This window comes from Halichoerus grypus, chromosome 3 (assembly GCF_964656455.1).
Source record: "Halichoerus grypus chromosome 3, mHalGry1.hap1.1, whole genome shotgun sequence".
In the NCBI taxonomy this organism is placed as follows: domain Eukaryota; kingdom Metazoa; phylum Chordata; class Mammalia; order Carnivora; family Phocidae; genus Halichoerus; species Halichoerus grypus.
This window is the reverse complement of record NC_135714.1, coordinates 170,736,564-170,755,565: the sequence shown is the minus strand read 5'-3', so window position 1 is coordinate 170,755,565 and position 19,002 is coordinate 170,736,564. Positions and strand designations below refer to the sequence as shown.

At 52.0% G+C, this 19,002-nt stretch overlaps 1 protein-coding gene and 1 long non-coding RNA gene across 3 annotated transcripts in view; one reads left to right on the top strand and one right to left on the bottom strand.

Annotated features, from left to right (window-relative positions):
* SFRP1 (secreted frizzled related protein 1) overlaps positions 1–6,781 on the bottom strand; it is a 48,584-nt gene extending 41,803 nt beyond the window's left edge. Inside the window, exons 1-2 of one of the 2 annotated variants that reach the window (XM_078069582.1) lie at positions 5,906–6,781; positions 818–895 (exon numbers count right to left, since the gene is read on the bottom strand). In XM_078069582.1, coding sequence (XP_077925708.1) covers positions 818–895; positions 5,906–6,449 — 622 coding nt within the window. In that variant the 5' untranslated portion in view covers positions 6,450–6,781. The remainder of the gene's footprint in view (positions 1–817; positions 896–5,905) is intronic. The other variant, XM_036096262.2, reaches the window with a different exon arrangement.
* LOC118538361 (uncharacterized) lies at positions 5,451–18,340 on the top strand. The gene is made up of 3 exons (XR_004918578.2): positions 5,451–5,587; positions 13,616–13,760; positions 17,263–18,340. It is a non-coding gene; the product is annotated as an uncharacterized LOC118538361 (long non-coding RNA).
* Positions 18,341–19,002: the final 662 nt, after the last annotated feature.

Genomic DNA, 19,002 nt, shown 5'->3' with positions numbered 1-19,002 from the left:
CTAAGCAGAGCCACTGCTCAGCATCCATATGAAATTGAAGGAGTCAGCCTTCCAAACGAATGCGGTTGACATTTACCTTTCCCAGAAGAGACAGACTCAGGGTGTCTGGAGCTGTTCAGGTCTTCTATGAGGCTGACTACAGGGGGCATCCCTAAAAGCCCCCCTGAGATCTGCTCCCCAGGCCCCACCCAGCCCTTCTCTTGGGGCTGTAAGGGCTGATTTGGAGTTCTTTTTTAACCCAGAGTGGTTTGGGAAGAAGGGAGAGAATTCTCGGTACTGGAGGGAGGTCAATTTCCTGTGCCAGGAAGGACCTGATGGGGGGACCATCTGAATGCCCCCAGCGGCTGGACTCCCCCTCCCCGGCATTTCAGAGCCTGGGTAGAGTGGTGCTGACACCTAGGGGTGGATGGAGAAAGAGCCAGTGTGGAGGGAAGGAAGGCCAGCCAAGCAGCCGGCAGGACCTCCTGGGTGCACCTCTTGGGAGCATCCAAGGAGTGGTGTTGCTCCCTAACTCCTCCCCATCTGTCCTCGAATCTGCCACCCTCCACATCTAGTGAAGGTTCCCAAAAACCTGTCCAGGGATCCTTCACACAGAAGGGCAGAAGCCAAGTATGACTTTAATAAAAACGAGCCAGTTCTCCACCCTATCTAGATTTCCATGGGCCTGAGAAAAGCAACCCCTGGGGGAGAATGAAGGGAGAGAATACGAAGCTCCAGAAAGAGGCATCCACAGGCTCTCTGTTCCCCAGGGACACAGACCAGGAAGAAGCAGGGACCATGCCAAACCTCCCAGAGGTGGCCAGGGGTGCTTTCTTACCAAACTCGCTCGCACAGAGATGTTCGATTATGGCTTCAGATTTCAACTCATTGTCACACGGAGGACACACGGTTGTGCCTAGGAAGGGAAAGGAGGAGAAAGAGGAGCTGTGAGTGACAGGGATAGGGGTTCTGGAAGGAGCTATCCCTGGGACCAGGCTGGAAGTAGTTAAAGGTCTTCTGGAATTTCTGAAGGGCAGCTGCAGAATCAAAGAGTCCTGGAGCCTTGGACCTAAAGCCAACAGACACAGTTTCTTGAAAACCTGGGGGCTAGAACTGTGGAATACGACACAATCACGTAAACCAACCTTATCTGGGACTAGGCAGGGGCGGGTCTGTGAACTGTGGCTTGATGGGGAGTGCGCATCTATTCCAGGTGTTTGCTTCTGGTTCTTTCTCCCCTCGCCCTTAAATATCCCTCTCTGATCCCTGCCCCCTTCCCATTCCCAAACGCCCAATGGGACAGCAGATCAATCTGACCTGCTCTCTAGGACCCAAGAAGGAAACTCAGACACACCAGCCCTAGCCACAGGCCCCGAACACCCGTCTCCAAAAGGGCTATTGCAGTGCAAGTTCCTGCCTGCGCTGGGTGGGGGGAGGCAGGAGCACCTGGGTGGGGGCTGGGGGCAGCACCAGCAAGAGCTGCCAAATGGGAGGGCCAGGGGGCGGGGGAGATGGGGGACCCTCTGAAGGCGTTTTCACAACACTGTGAAGTGCTTTGAAGAGGAGGTGTGTGTGTGGTAGGCATGAGGGCCACTGCCAGGCACTAGGCACAGGGGGAGGAGACTTCTGAGGCCAGAGCCAGAGGCCTCCTCCAGGCCAAAATGCCGCTGGAGGGGACCCCTGGGAGGTGGAGTATCTCTGTGGGAGGCCAGCGAGAAAGCGGGACAGTGGAATCCCCGGACGGCTGAGGTGGCCTATCATCATCACCACCATCCCCACCATCATCCATCAACCACGAGGAGTTTAATCCATGATCTAGGAAATCTAGTACATTCGAAGGGCACTCCGCCCCTGGCAAAGCACTGGGGTCCAAGCCAGGCTGGCGCTGAGGAGCAGAGGAAAGTCACCCCAAGGTAAAATGGTAAGATGGAAGGCCCTTTGTCCTGCCCTTTCCTGTGGCCTCCATGGCAGAGTCTCCTGCCCGTGAGGTCCCCTGTGGCTCAGTGCAATGGGCCAAGCCTCCCACAGTGGAGACGCTATGGAGAGAGCTGCACAGCCTTGCCAGGCCAGCGCTGCCCCCAGGACACACCTGGTCCACAGCCGGTCACCCCCACTTCCACGCAGGGACCACACCCCTTCATCTTTCTTCAGCTTCCTCTCCCACTTTCACTCTGTACCCAGGGCCAAACACCATCCAGATGCTCAGTGCAGCAAGAACCACAGCCACACTCCAAGCAGAAGACTGTGTGACTGTCTTTTGGCCCAGAATTTGGAAATTCGCTTTTCGGCCAGAACTTGAAATTAGGTTCTGGAGGTAGTGTTTCTGACAACGGGAAAAACTTACCCAGAATTTCGCATTATGGTTCTTGCTTCCATGGGGAGAAAAACAGAAGGAGTCCTGAAATATGGGAAGGACCATGTTACCTATCCCGGGAGAGTGAACCATGCTTTGGGGTTTTCCTTGTTTTCTTACTTACTTTTTTTTAAGTGGAAGTTATCACACTGGAAGTTTTTATGAATATAATCTTGACTGAACAAGTAGCAGGGCCCGGGCAGTGAGAATATCAAACACTGTCCCCTTGGCACACTCACATCATCCCCTCTGGGCCCTCTGAGTTCCCTGAGGGGCTCTGTAGCCCACGGGGCCATTTTCTTCAGGCCCACCAATGAATGTTTGACCTTCAGCGCTTCTCAAGGTAGAAAGAGCTCATGGGGTGAGCTAACCCCCATCTTGACTTTTCTTTTGGCCAACTCTGGAGCAGCTTGATCCAGGGAAAGGAGGAATGTGTAATGCAATATTAATCTATGCCCCCCTCTGGTGTGTCCTTGGGGCCCTGCAGGCCGCCTCAGCGGGAAAAATCCACCATCCATCTGAGAGGTAGAACTAAACTGCTGTTTTAAGGTAGATTTAAAATAATGTTTAAAGCAAAGGAACCAAAAAACTGAAAGGTTTTGTGTTTCATTAATATTTTAGGGGGAGGAGAGGAGACAGTCCAACACTAGAGTCACGATTAAGTGATTTTTTAAAAATCAGGACACACATGGACACAGCTCTCTCTCCCTCTCTTATACAAACACACACGCAATACACACACACACACACAAAATTTACACGCAAACTTTCTCTCTCACACACACAGCAGGTCTTCCCTGGCCAGCTCCTTGACGCCCCGAGACAGACCCTCTGGAGGCTCTCAGGACATGTGAGGGCACCGTGGGCCCTGCAATCCGTGACTAGAACGGCCAGGCTGATCTAACGCACGACACGTCTGAACAAAAAAATAAATAAATAAAACTAAAAATATATGCTCATTCATCCAACTTCAGTCAGTGAAACCTGGCTGGAAGGGGGAGCAACAATGTACTGGCCTGGGAATGGATAGGTCTAATGTAAGCGTGAGATTTAGAAATAACTTTCCTGGAAAGCTGACGAAGTTATGCCTCTCCTGTGACAGGTAGGGACAGACGCTGATGTAGCCGCGGCGTCAGCCTGTTGGAGGGAAAAGTATCTTTTGACTTCTCTCTCATTACCAAATTGATCTTTACTAGCACATGGCCCCTAAGGTGTGCCCAAGACCCCAAAACATGCCCAATTACGTGAATAGCATGCAGAGATATGCGTTGCCTTGAAAATTTGGCTTTAATTTCAAAGACTAAAGAGAAAGAATAAAAGTAGTGCCTGTGTATTTATTCTTACCCCAAAGTACCAGTTCCCATTCTGGAGCCACTAGCCATAAGGTCATGAGAACTGGTAGTTTGGTCTGTCTCAACCTGCCCCTGCAAACACACACACACACACACACACACACACACACACACACACACACACAGAGCCTTCCCACCTCCACGCTCAGCTGACAATGGCCATGCCACCTCAGAGGAAGTCGTGTGGGGCTCCTGTGGGGCTCCCTCCCACTGAAGGGCTGCAGTGCTGGGGAGGAGTGGGTGCTCTCTCCCCTCCGGCCAGAACCTCTCACCAGAAACAATGAGGGGAGAACCAGTTCCCAAGCCCCACACCTGACTGGTCCTCTCATGGCTCGTCTCTGTTCGGCAGCTGGCCTTGGGAAGGTGCCTGCCTAGGCACTCCTGGGCTAGAGGGGAGGACAGAGGAGGATGGTACCAAGGCCCAGACTCAGGAGGCAGCAATCAGGTAAACAGCAGCCCAGGGGTCAAAGGCAAGAGAGCAATTATATGATACCCCCCACTCCACTCCAGCCTTTGCGGGGGGGTCAGTTGGGAGGATTCTTCCCCCTCTATATGTAGGCACCTTGGCCAGTCCCCCAGCCTCCCCTCAAAAGGTGTTCCCCCAAAGGTCTCCATGGGCATGGGCTCTTCCCCCCGAAACAACCGGGAGTGGAGTAGAGGCCTCTGGGGCAGAGCTGGGCTAATCCCCCAGCCAGCCAGTGGCCAGCCAGGGAGGAAGGGGAGAAGGAAAAGCCTGCGGGCTGCCTGCCGGGGATGACTCCGCACCCGCGGAACACAAAGTGCTTTGTTTGCTCTAGGTAATTGCTGAGCTCTTGTTCCCAAAGGGCCGCACTTCCCCCAAAGGTTAACCCTGTGCAGACACCCAGGAAGTGGCGAGCAGAGGTGCCCTGGGCAGTGCAACCAGACTGCTGTCTCTCCCACCTGGCTGGGGCCCAGGCCACCCAATGCCGGTCACTTTGGACCAATCTCCTCTCTCCCTAGAATAAGCAGGAGCATTGCAAATTCGGGGCTCCCTTTCCCCATACTACCACCCTCACACTGGAAGAGTAAACCCTTCAGAGGACATTTCTTTTTTAGGCATCCCTTCAAGATGAGCTAAGTCAGCCAAGAGCCGGTCCCCCACCCTAAACCCCCTCGGGACAGCGCCCCTGTGCTAAGCGCATCCAGGTATGGCTCCCCATCGCGGACTATGGGACTTTGGGCACATCTTTCAGCCTCAACTCTGCTCCTGAAGAATTCGTTCCTATAAAAGTCAGGCCACCACGCTGGATTTTTGGTTTGTTTTGATTTGGTTTTTGCCTCTCCCGGATTTTTTTCCCTCCCACTCAAGAGCTGCCCTTTAAGTGGGAGGGGTTCCGAGAGGAGGCTCAGGCTCCTCCGTGGGGCTGTTCAGAAAGTCTCCAATTTGCGCAGCCCCACTCCCCAAGGAGAGATGAACAATGAGCTAATTGCATTTTTATCTTTCTAATTACCTGAGGATTTGTGTAAATGGGAGAAGCAGGGGGTATGCAAGAATGAGAGTACTCACTTTCCAGCCCCCAACCCTCCCCCAAGCAGTTACCTGAAAAGGGTGGAAAAACAGAAATCCTGTTTCTAAACTTTTTTTTCTCAGCCAGCTCTGCAGTCCTCCCGGAGCTACTAGGCTGAAATGACTAGCTAAGGAAAGCTCGGGGAAGGGGGGGCGGGGGGGTGGAATTTTTTTTAATCCTCATCGAACCTATGAAAATAAACAAAGCTGCGCCTTAGCATTTTCTCGGCCTTTCTAGGCTTTCTGCGCTTTGGGTTTGGGTTTTTTCCTCCCGGGGCATCCCGTCTCGGGTGTTAAAAACTTCCACGGGGACTCGGTTCCCTCCCAGAGGGAGAAGGGCTCTCCTTTCATACGGAGGATAAGGCTTTGTCTCAGGTATGGAAAAAGCGAGCCTGGATCCCAAAGAGCCGCTCCAGGCACCGCATCGAGCTTGCTAGGGGCCGAGGCGCAGCCGCCGCTGCCGGCCGTGCACCTGGGTCGGTAGAGGTGCTAAGCGACACCTCGGACGGACGAGAGGCTTTTAAAACTCGTTCCGCACAGCTTGAGAGCAACCTCCAGGGAGCATGTCCGAACTCCGGGGAGGAGCGGCGGGGCGGGGGTCCGAGTGGCAGGGGCTTTCCCCGTGGCGGGTCCCCCGGGTCCCCGCCCGCCCTGGGTTGGGGGGCTCGCGCGCGTGGAAAGGGCCGGCCTGACCTTGGGGCTTGGAGGCTTCGGTGGCATTGGGCGGGGTCATGGCGATGCAGACGTCCCCCTCGGGGAACTTGTCACACTTGAGCATCTCGGGCCAGTAGAAGCCGAAGAACTGCATGACGGGCTCGCACGAGTCGCGCACGGCCTCGCAGAGCCAGCGGCACGGGTAGATGGGCCGGTCGAGGCAGACTGGCGCGAAGAGCGAGCAGAGGAAGACCTGGGTGCCGATGTGGCAGTTCTTGTTGAGCAGGGGCACCCAGCTGCTGGCCTGCTGCTTCACCTCGGCCATGGTCTCGTGCTCCAGCAGGTTGGGCAGCACCATCTTCTTGTAGCCCACGTTGTGGCACAGCCGCAGGTCCACCGGGATGTCCACGCACTGCGGCGGCTTGGTGTAGAAGCGCCCGCTCTGGTAGGAGCCGATGTCCGACTGGAAGCTCACGTAGTCGTACTCGCTGGCCGAGCCCGCGGCCAGGAGCCCGGCGGCCAGCGCCAGCAGCACGCCCGAGGCGGCCCAGCGGCGGCCCCCCGCGCCGCGCCCGCTGCCCATGCTGGCTCGGCGCACTCGCTCCCGCGACGTCGGGGCTGCCTCGGCCGCCTCCCCGCGCGCGTCCCGCCGCAAACTTCCAGGGATCTCCAGGGACAAAAGGCGCCGTCCCCAGCGCTGCCCGGCTCGGCGGCCGCGCGCTCCTTGCCCGGTCCTCGGCGGGTGGCGGCCCTCGGCCTGCGGCGGGCGCCGCGGCGGGAGCTCGCGCGGGGAGAGGAGCGCGCGCGGCGGCCCGAGTGCTGCCCCGGCTCCCGGACGCGCGGCGGGCGGGCGGGCGGGCGGGCGGGCGCGCGGCACCTACTCCCGAGGCTGCAGGACTCGAGTGCCCGGTGCTCCTGTTGCAGAGCCCTCGGAGTCTCCCCGCGCAGCCAATCAGCTCCCGGCGGCTGCGAGCCGCACTCATTTAGCACGTCAGTCACCGGCGCAATTAACCAATCGCTTCACTTGCAAGGGGGTTCGGTTTATTAGAACTAAACCCAGGTCAACACCCCTTAAAAAACAAAACCAAAAATAAATAAATAAATAACGGAAGAAGTGGGGAAAGGAGAGGAAAAGAAGAAGAAAAGGACAGGGAGAGAAAGAAGGAATAGATAAAAGTGTGGGGTGGATAAAGAGGAGCGTTAACGCTGGTCAACTTGAGTCGGCTAGAAGAGAAGCAAGAAACCTTATCCGTACTTGCAAATCCACGCGATAATGAAGACTTTTTATTTTTTACGCTTTTTCCTAATTTCAAGCAGCAGCCCACTAGACAAGCAGCCCACCTCTTGGGTTTTGTCCTCCGCAGCTGCAGTACAAAGGCAGACGGTTTCGGACAAACCCAAACCCGGGCTCATGAAGGCTGAACCCACCGAGATCTGCTTTTAAATCCCCAGCCGGTCCGGCTCGGGTCCCGCAAAACCAAGGGGAACGTGTAGTTGGGGCTGCTCGCTGGTTTAAAAGTGCAGCTCCTTCCCAGGTGGGACAACCGGACGGTGGCCCTCAAACACACCGGAGGGTGTTGGTCATTGTTGCAACGCTGCTCAGTGTGGGAGGAAATATTATTCACAAAGGTGTTAGCTTCAGGAGGACAAGAAAAGAAAATTAAAGAAAAGAAAAAGACCTACCCAAGTCCCAGCCTGACAGCACGTCTGTGTGTGCACACATACACACATTGACATGTTTGTGGTGGAGAAAGCCAAAACATTAAAAACACATGTGCACTTATCAGTGTGGCTTGTGTAAATATCAAGCCCCTCACTCAGGCACACATGCTCCATTCAGAGCTGGCCCAGGAAACTCAAGTCAAAACCAAGGGTCCCCATTAAGGCAGAAGGCAAAAAAAATAATTTCTGTTATTAGCAGAAATAACAGCCAGGCCTTCTCCTGTAGGCAACCCCCTCCCCCAAAGAAACAGAAGTTTCCCGCCCTCAGAGTTCCTGGAAATTTTTTGTATACTTTAAAAATCACCCTGAGAGGAAGGGTCAAGCTCCAGAGAACTGGGAGTATGACCATGACTGACCCCAGGGACAGGTGACAACAGCAAGCAGCTCATGAGGTTGGCTGGGTCTCCACCCTGCTTGAAGTGTGGGTGGAGGGAGGCCAAGGATACTGAAAACCCGCATCTGAGCAGTGTGATACCACCCCATGTGGCAAATGGGCCACAGATCTCAGAGCTCAAGGCAGATACCATAGGAGGTGCTGCCTCGCTGGGCCAGCTTGTTTGTAAAGCTCTGGGGAAGCTTGCTTTGGACTCCACAGACCTAATTTCTTGATGGACAGATTCCAAGTAAAACTACTAGAGTTTGGGAAGAAGTGAGGCTCTTTTCTTAAAGCACTCATGCCCATACAGAGATTGTGATTCTGCACTGTCCACCCTGGAAGCATCTGCAATCGGTCAGCCCTGCTGTCATTTCTTGGCTAGTGAAAGGTGCACCAAAGCAAGAGGGGCAGAATGGAGTGAAAGAGATGAGAGCCATAGAGCAAGACTTTGGATGGCCAAGGGTTAATCCCTAAACAATCGGTAATGCTCAGCCCGAGAAGCTGGGGTAGACATTCCTCACAGAGAATAGACTGCAGGAGACCAGGCAACTGTGTCTCAATTCAAGGGGCATTTAGAGAAAAAAATGCTGTTTGGTAGGGGGTCTTTTTCTTTCCTCCAGCCAGGCCCTCAGTCCCAAGCCAAATGTGTCTGTTTACTCACTCATTGGAAAGAGTTGTGTTTGTAGATAACATCCTCTCACCTCTGAAATCCAGGCTTAGCTGACCTCACACTCATGTTTGCAGTCTCCCCAGATGGTGGGAAGACTTGGGTCTGTCCACCATTAAAATTCTGGAAAGTAGCCCAAGTGACTACACCTCCCCCAGTCTCGGAGGTCTCAAGTCAGGAGTAAACCTCACACTCCCTCTCATGAGAGGACCTACCCCACACCTGGTTGTTCTTTGTGGACTTTGATCACCCCCAACTCCCAATTCCCCACTTGGTCTTACTGCTTGAGAGAGGGGCCTCTTGAGCCATGCCAGGGACACAATTGTCTGGAGGATAGACAGGGAGTGTGGGTATAACCAAGAACCCAGAATCCTAAATCCAGTAGTATACTCCTGGCTCCTCCTTTTTTTTTTTTTTTTTTTTAATTTTTTTTACAATTTTATTTATTTAACAGGGAGAGAGACATCGAAAGAGGGAACACAAGCAGGGGGAGTGGGAGAGGGAGAAGCAGGTTTCCCGTCGAACAGGGAGCCCGATGTAGGGCTCAATCCCAGGACCCTGGGATCATGACCTGAGCCGAAGGCAGATGCTTAAAGACTGAGCCACCCAGGTGCCCCTACTCCTGGATCCTCCTAAGGCCCAGCTGGAAAGGAAGGACTGACTCAGTCTCAGTACCACTGATAGACTTGAAACCACACCTGAGATTTTGGAGAATGACGGCCTGCTGCCAATCAGTTATATACTATATAACAGCACCAGGCAGAGCAGCCTAAAGACTGCATTTTAGAGGGGCCTACGGGTTGTTGTTGGTTTGTTGTTGTTGTTGTTGTTTTGTCCTTTTTCATATTATCAAAACTTTGTGCTTCAAAGTCCCATCTCCCTTTCCCTAATAGCAAGAATGTGTGTATGTAGAGGAGAAAGTTCGAGAACAAAGTTTCTTTAAACATGCTATTGACATGACAGAGCTCCCAGAAACCAGGGTTCTAGAGTGGGAGAGCTGTGAGCCAGGAGGCACATCTTCCCTCCTTGAACAGTTTGAATGAGCAGGGGGAAAATACAACTTTAAACTTGTTTTTCATTTCAAAAAAGTTCTGATTTTCCCACACTGCCAGATGCCCATACATGAAAGTTGGAAGTGCATTCCCTGTTGCTTCATAACACCAGCTTAAGGAGGCATTCTTCCTCTTCCCATTGCCCAAAGCTGAATGTTGGGGCCAAGCAGAGCCACAGAGGGGCCTCCCAGGTGCCTACCTGGTGGCCTCTTCCCACACACAGAGCTCCTTCCTGCCTGTTCCTAGAAAAAAAGGCCGGGGGGAGTGCTTTTCAGTCTCTTCCTCCTATTCTGTCCCATTATCCTATCATCAGTGGTTTTTCTGACGCTCCAGAACTACACTCAGCATCCTCTCCATCAGCCAGGAGCAATGCAGTAGGGCAAGAGGGCGTCCTGCTGTGGCTGGGTGGTGGTGGGTCTGGTGCAATGCAAAGAAAAGCATTCTGGCCCAGAGTCAGGAAATACAGAGTAATGCCTTGGTTCTGCATCTCACCGGTTGGATGACTTGCACTTTATCCCTCTGGCTCTAGAGTTCTCATCTGTAAAACAGAACTATTAATGCCTGTCCTGGTACTTCAGAAAATAAAATACGCTATCTGCTTTTTAATATTTTTAGCATAAGTATGTCCCAATTATTGCATGGGACATACTTATACCATAAATTATTCCTGTTTATGTGAAATTTAAACTGAACTCCCATGTCCTGTATTTTATTTGGCAAGCCCACTATCCATCCTTCCAGCAGCCTTGCCTGACCTCCTCTCGGTCCATCACCTCCCTTCTCCACTCTTAGTCAGATGAACCCCTCTCTCCTCCCTGCACCCAGAGAGAGCACTTGTGGACACTTCATTACAGCACTTGCGTGGACATTTTAAAACTGTTTGCTTTGGGGTATCTACTATATGACTGTGAGCCCGTGGAAGGCCAGGATCTCATCATATTTTGTCTCACATGGGCATTCCCAGCATCTGTCACGGTTCCGGGCATATAGCCAGTACTCAGTAAGACCCTCCGTCACAAAAAGAGCACAGGTATGTAGTAGAGGGAGGCAGATATGTGAAAAACCCAAGCTGAGAGAAGCATTACCCCTGAGCATTGATTTTTCACTGCGTTTCCCGAGAACCAAGGCAAAAAGTAAGCGTGAAACACTCACATAGCTCTCTTTGCCTGCAGGAAAGAAAAATCTTTCCTAGATCTGAATTCTAAGGGAAATGATCATGAGCGCCTTATACAAAGGCTGCAAAGAGAGTATGGGACTTTTGTATCGGCTCTCCTCTCGTGCAAACACAGAGCCGACCTGGTGCAGAGATGCTGCCTCGGGCAGACTCACTTCTCTCTCCCCAGGGCACACACAGAGTAGGCTGCGCTAGAGGATGGCCAGGGCGTGGGGTGGTGAATGTCGCAGCCAGTTCCAGGAAGAGAGCAGAATTTCCTGTAAATCCTGCATGGACATGGACATGGCAGTGAACACTGAGCCCCAGGCCCTAAAGCAATCTTGTTAAAAACAGTGGCTGGGGGTGGGGGTGCCTGGGGGGCTCAGTTGGTTGAGCATCTAACTCCTGGTTTCGGCTCAGGTCATGGTCTCAGGATGGTGAGATTGAGCCCTGTATTGGATTCCGTGTTCATCGGGGATTCTGCTTGAGATTCTCTCTCCCTCTCCCTCTGCCTCTCCCAGTGCTTGCACATGCTCTCTCTCTCTCTCCCTCTCTCTCAAATAAATAAGTCTTTAAAAACAGAGACTGGGACCCAGAAGGCCAGGTTTCCAGAAGCCTCTGACCACACCTGGGAGTGGGGCAGGGCAAGAGAAGCTGGGAGGGGCTCTAGCCCTGTGACACCTGGTGCCGGGGCCTGACCTCAGAGCTCAAGGCTTCACTGGGACACCACAGAGTAGGAAAAACAGGCCTTTAGTGACTCCTTCCCCTCTCTCCCTGGGAGGTGAAGTGGTCCATGCTTCCCTGGCGGCGGGCCCGTAAATCTGCCAGGACTGCCCCAGGGAGGCCAGTGCCCCAGCAGCAGGACACATTCCCCAAGAAGCCCTGTGCTTATTTACCTAACCCTTCGTGGCAGGCACACCAGGCAGCTCCACCACCTTTCTCCAGAAGAACTCGGATACACATGAGGTGCTGGGGGGAGGAGCGGGAGAGCGCATCATCACACTCCCGCTCCCCCCTCCGGGAGCCTTCGCCTCTGTCCAGGGCTGGCTGGGAAAGCAATCACATCTGAGCCTCCCTGGGGGCAGAGGGGGCAGCCTCCCTCCCCCGCCAGACTCCCTCCACTGGCTCAGGCACAGCCCAGTAGAGTGAGTGTCTTCCCACTGTCCTCCCCAGGTGCATCCTTCCTGCGTTATGGCCTTAGAGCCTCACAAAAAGCCTCGGGAGCTGGCAGAGAAGTCCATGGTCCCCATTTTACAGAAGACCCAGAGCTCAGAGTGGTGGGCCCCTCACCACCATTCCAGCCACCACGGCACTGTGGTGCAGGACACACTCAGATCAGGAACACAGATCTTTGGATTTCAATCCTGTTGACTCTGCACTAGGCTGAACTGCCTTTGCTAAATGTTCATCCCTGGGGAGAGAAACCTGGAGAGCCTTCTGCTGTCCTTAATGTCTTACCGTGAATTCATTTATCAGACTCTTCCAAGGGGTGGGCCTGCTAGAAAGAAAAGATGGTTTTGAAAGAGTAGGGAGGATGGAGAGCTAGGTCTGAAGGTCTGGACAAGGGTATGAGGTGTTTTCCTATGGGATCCCAGGACAGAAAAAGAATAGGATGGAGTCGTGAGTACATACAGGCATCAGAGTGGGAGATCGGGGACTACTGCAAGGACGGGTGCCCTGGCCTGTCCTCAGTTACAGAGTGACCCCAGTGCTCTGTGCAGGCGGCTGCCCATAAGCATGTACAGCTGGCCTGCCATCATGGGGATGCCCAAAAGAAAGGCTCCAGGGGAGAAAAGACTATGAGTCATGCCAAGAGAGAGAGAGAGCTATATACCCATGAGAGGGGGTGCCTTTCAGGTACAAAAGCTGATCCAGGGTGTAAGGCAGGAGGTCTACCTATGGTCCTCTCTAGAGCCTAGACGTTTCCAGAGTTCTGTGATCATTCCAGGAGTGATATTTAAAACTTTTAAAACCTGGGGTGGCCAGACGCCTGGGTGGCTCAGCCGGTTAAGCGGCTGCCTTCGGCTCAGGTCATGATCCCGGGATCCTGGGATCAAGTCCCGCATCGGGCTCCCTGCTCAGCGGGGAGCCTTCTTCTCCCTCTGCCTGCCGCTCCCCCTGCTTGTGCTCGCTCTCTCTTTCTCTCTAACAAATAAATAAATAAAATCTTTAAAAAAAAAAAAAAAACCTGGGGTGTCATGACCAATAGGATGGTATGTCACATGAAGATCACCTGTGCAGGTGGGTACCAACTGGCCCCCAGCACTGGGACAATTCCAACAGAGATGTGAGTGGATATGCGGTTCCCAGGATGTACCATGCTGCCTTGTGTCTCTGTGCCTAAAGCTCATGCTGCCCCGGCAGGCCTGCCTGTCCCCCCAGCCCCGATCCAAGACTCAGCTCTCCACCTTCTCTTGGGCCATTCCCCGGAGCCTCCCAGCGAGAGGGGGCCAGGGCGGTCCTGTGTCTGCCCCCTGGGTGCCACAGCTATCTGAGTACCTCTCCTCAGACACTCTTTGCTTGTTTACATGTCTCTAGAAGCCTCCTGAGGACAGAAACCATCTTTTCGTCCCCCTATCTCCAGTACTTAGCTCAGTGCCTGCCGCACAGTAGGCGCACAGTGGACGTGTGATTACCAGATGAGGCTGGTCCTATAACCCAGCTCTAAGCATTGAGAATCAAGTGCAGGTTGGTAAGTGGGGCATCCTGGAAAGCATTTTTTAAAATAGACAAGCTTAGAAGGCACGCAACTTGACCTTTCCCTCCTCTTCCTGCTTAGAATTCAGGTGTGACACCAAGAGGTACAGCAAGCATCCTGCAACCATGAGGATAAAGGCACAGACGCTCGGGCAGAGGAGCAGAAAGATGGAAAGAACCTGGTTTGTAAGAAATGACCTGATGGCCTGCCCTGGAATTCTTGTTAGGTGAGACCTACAATCTCTCTCCCCCACTTTTTGAAATCCAGAGTCATTTGGGTTTTCTCTTTCATACAGCTAGAAACAAGCCTAACTGACACAGATCTGTAGTTTAGGGACGCTCCAAGCAGACAGAAAACTCAAAAGCTTCAAGTTCTAATTTTTACTGTCTCCTAGTACTTTACTATTCAAAGGTTGGTCCCCAGGCCAGCAGCATCCGCATCTTCTGGGAACTTGTCAGAAATGCGAAATCTCAGGCCCCACCCCAGACGTGTCCGATCAGAATTTACATTCTAACAAGATGCCTAGGTGACTTTTATGCATATTTAAGACTGAGAAGCACCATCCTAAGAAACTCTAACATGTGCCTGCCATTCTCCTGTTTTGACCTCTATAGCAGCGAAGCACCCTATCTCCAAGTGTCGGGGTTTGTCACGCACGTGCATCACATTTCTCTGCACCCCTCAATTTAGCATCCCCCTGGAAGGGCCCGCTTTTCTGAACAGGAGACTTAGTCACAGACAAGCTCTTGAGCCACCCCGCAGGTAAAGCATTCAGACAATCCTTTAATAACGAAACCCCGGTTCTCCAGCAGGAAGGATAGACAGGCAACTCTCTTTTGTAAGGAAGCCGCGCTGCAGGGGCCTTAGCAAGTAAAGGGCATGCAGCGAAGAGGGACTGCCCCTTGGCCCCTCCGAAGCTGACTGCAGCGGCCAGGAGTGAACAGACCCTGCTTTCTTCCCCACGCACTGTAACTTAAGCAGTTGTGTATCCGGACGCTTCTGCGATCTCCCAGCAGCGCCACACTCTATCATATTTAATATCAGTCACTATGCAAACGTGGCCTTCTAGCCATCCACCTAACACTTGGAGTGTTACAAGAAAGCCATAGCCCCCACCCCTCAGAAAAGCATAATTTGTCCACCCAACCCTTTTGTTCTTTATTTTTAACTATAGTCTAGACCACCAAATTACTTAATACACGGTTTAAAGCTCCATAAATAACAACTCCCCAAGTAGAGCCACTCAGCCTTGGAGAGCTTCCCAAGTTCCGCATTAACTCCTCGGGTGTGAAGGGTTTCCAGCCATTTCGGTCCATAAATATATAACTGGCTCCTTCCTAAATTGCCACATAATCCTTACCACCATCACTTATATTTTCTTTTATTGCCATTATCATTGGCACCTTGACAGGAGAATAAATTATTCTTTCTGGAGTATGAAATGTTCTGCATCTTACACCATTTTAACTCACCCACATTCCCAGATATATTATTTTATTTCCATCCCCTCCCCAAGGAAATTGCCTCCTTGCAATTAGCAGGGATTTCCGATTGGAGTTTATTCCGTTCTCTCTTTTCTCCTGACATAACCTTTGCCCAGACTGAGTCACGTGAGAGAGGCCATCTAAGATGTATTCCCAAACCCCTAAAAGTGTACAGGTAAGAAAGAAAGACACACATCAAAGCAGCCAAGGGGGCAGTTTGTGCAGAGCAGAGGGTTGGGGAAAGGGGAGGTGTGAAGAGCCCAGGCTGAGGAGATGTCACAGTCGGTCAGGACAGCCTGCTCCGTCCCTGAGCATTCGTCCGCCCATTCATTGTCCAGCAACTGGGAGAAGTCAAGGGCGAGCCCACCAGGAACCTACCTCCCTGTGGCATTAGGCACGTGCAGGTCCCCATAGCCCCCAGGTCTAACACTTCTGTCAGATTGGAAGACAATTCTCTTTCGCCATCATTTTGTTCACGTCCCCAGCTCTGGCCCTGCCCAAACCATCCTAAACAAGTAGACTCTAGGGCTTCTGAGAGCTTTCCGAAGGTTGGGTAGTTGCTGTCATTGAGAATAGGTACGCTTGCAGCAGATTACCTAGGATGGCAGGTAGGAAGAGCCAGGCAGTGCTAAGGTCCAAAAAGGGGAGAAAACTCTGAAGAATGAGCCCACCTAGCCCCGGAGCCAAGAAAGTCACACTTGCAAACCTCTGTCTGGTTCGAGAGACACCTAACCCAGCTGGCCACACCCTGCCTTCCCTCTTCACCCCTCTGGCTGAGGTCCCCTCCAACTCTCCAAGGTGAAGGGAAGTCCTGGAGAGAGGCCTAGCTTTGCAAAACACAAGGAACCAGAGGGAGTGTCCCAAGACTCACACAAGCCTCTCCTTTGTGCTTAATAAGGGCGTATATGATAAATGTGTGAGCCCAGGCTCTCTGTCTCCAAACCCTCTCCCCTTATCTTCCACACATCATATTTCTCCTGGTTCGGGCATAACTGACCCTGGAATGAAAGATCTGCAGACTGCTCGAAACAAATCCCATGACCCCTCTCATTCTCCAGAGGAGGGATGTTCCTGGTGGGCAATGGGCGCCAGACACAGGTTGCATGATCCGTGGATGTGAGGGAGGCAGGGCGGGACAGGGGCAACTTGCCTGATCCTCTCAGCAGCCAAGCCTGCCTCTCCATGCGCGTTCCTGGCTCTCTCACTGGACGCTTGGCCGCTCTCAACACCCCTTCCTCCCACTGCAGGCGTTCCAGATGGAGCGCCTTCCTCACAGCTGATTATCGAGGGCTCTTCCTGGGAAGTGAGAAACCCGTGGCCCCTGAGCAGCTCCTCCCTGGGGCCAGTGCAGGGCTGGAGAGCAGAGTGCAGGGGAGGGAGCGTCTGTGGAATGCAGCCCTCTCCCCAGCACTCAGAGGCCAGCCTGAGGGCCATAATAGAATACATTAGTCCACAGCCCATTCAGCGCTGCCTCTTTAAGAACAATGGCGGCAACTGAGCTGATTTTTGCCAAATGACCGGCTTTAGTCCATTCGGAGCACAGTGGAGCTCACCAGACAAAGTCCATGTTCAGGACTTCATAGGGGGGTGGCTCATGGGCACCGGGGCACCAGCACCAGATGACTTCCTGGGACCCCCACTCAAAGCAATCCAGGAAAGATCCTTGAGGCTGACACCGGCCCCTGAGGCCCAGCCCTAGACAGAGCCCACATGGGCCCAGAGGCGGGCAAAGAAATTGCTACTTGAAACGGGCAAGACAGATTCCGTTCTTAATTTGAGGGCCCTGGTACCAGTGACTGATTGCAGAACAATCTTTATCATTTGGAGTTTTACATCGGAAAACCCAGCTGGACAGCTGGAAGAGAATGCTGCTGGGATAATCTCAACCCTATATGGATGGAGGAAGGAGCTAAGGAATCTAGTTTTCCAGCCCAAGGTACTGAGTGTAGACATTTGCAATCTCTACACTTCTCTAAGCTTCAGGGCCTTAATTCATGAGGAAATGGGCCAGACAGCTCTAGACCCCTTCCAACTTTGAAATTTCATGTGAAAAGAACGCTCTGACCACACTTCCTTTACTTTATCCCATTCTGCACTAGGAACTCCGAAAACACCAGAACTTGGAAAACTGAAGAGCCCGGTGCAAATGTTTGCGGTAATTATGACCTTGGCAAAGATCAGTGTGAAAAATGCAATGCCAACACCAAAAATGGAGCTGTTCTGATGTGATTTTTTTTTTTTTAGTCCTAAACAGGTTTGTCCAAGTGGGGAGACCAGAGAGCCACGCCGTTGGCATAGCTGCGACAAGCAGGAGCCAGCAATGCCCCCCCCCAAACCAACCCTGCCTTCTCCCACGGCATTCTCTTTCCTGCTGTGGACATACCTCGGATGACCGTGAGGGGAAGACCCAGGACTTGGTCATAGGCTTTCAGCACTTTTCTTTGCCTTTTTCCTCTTAGCTACTGCATTATCAGTATGGCTGATAGAAGCCTAGATTTTTTTGTGCACCTGAGAAAGCCATGCCAAAGTTTGGATACAGAAAATGCGGGATCTGGGTGCCTGGGTGGCTCAGTCAGTTAAGCGGCTGCCTTCAGCTCAGGTCATGATCCCAGCGTCCTGGGATCAAGTCTCACATCGGGCTCCCTGCTCAGCGGGGCGTCTGCTTCTCCCTCTCCCTCTGCCTGCCGCTCCCCGTGCTTGTGTTCTCTCACTCGTTCTCTCGCTCTCTGTCAAATAAATAAATTAAATCTTTAAAAAAAAAAAAAAGAAAAGAAAATGTGGGATCTTAGGAGAGAATATTGCCCTGCTGGTTCAGACTCAGACATCACCCATTCAGGGAGATCTTTCCTATTTAAGTGGCCCCCAGCCTCTCCCTATCCCCTTTTCCTGCTTTATTTCCCTACCTACTTCTTATGGTCTTCTAACACACTACATGTTTTGCTTATTTATTTTACTGTCTGTCTCCCCACCACCACCATCAAAATGTAAGCTTCCCAAGGGCAGAGATTTGTATCCGTTTTCCCATATCATATCCCATAGAACAGTGCCCTGGTACCTGGTAAGCACTCAGTGAATAAAGACTTGCTGAATGATGAATGAATGAATGGATGGATGAATGAATGATATACAGAGAATATAGAACACAAACATATATATAGTACGATTCAGATTTTAAAGAAAGAAGAGTAGGAAAAGAAGGAGGAGGGGAGGGAAGGAAGGAAGGAGGAAGAAAAGAAGAAAGGAAGGAAGGAAGGAAGGAAAAAAGCTAAAAAGCCTGGAAATAGGTACACTGAAATGTTAACTATCTCTGTTTGTTGGACTCATAGGCAGTTTAAACTGTCTTCTTTTTGTTTTTCTTCATTTTCCAAAATTTCTACAATGACCATAATTTTTTTGAAAAAAAAAAAAAAGAAGGTAAAAGGATAAATATTAATTTTAAAGAAGAGAAGATGGGTGAGGGACACTTGGGTGGCTCAGTCGGTTAAGCTCCTGCCTTTGGCTCAGGTCATGATCCCAGGATCCTGGGATCGAGTCCCTCATCGGGCTCCGTGCTCAGCGGGAAGCCTGCTTCTCCCTCTCCCACTCCCCCTGCTTGTGTTCCCTCTCTCACTGTGTCTCTCTCTGTCAAATAAATAAATAAAATCTTTAAAAAAAAAAAGATGGGTGAATAGCATAAATGTCTTTCTCAGGCAGAAGGAACAATGTAAGTCTCTAATACTAGCTTCAATTACATAGGTTCTTAAAAATCCTGCCTCATTTGAAATGTCAGGTGATTATTGCAAAAGACTAAGTGTGGGAAGGGGGGGTTGAACGATGGCTCACATTTCTGGATAATTGCCCCCATTGTCCAGGTCGGGATGAATTTGGAGTCATATTCTACATCTTTCTTCCAGACCACACAGAAGTCAAGTATGGAGTCAGAACTCTTGGGCCAGCAATCAATCAACAAATATTTAATGAGCTCCTACTATGTGCAAAGGTCTG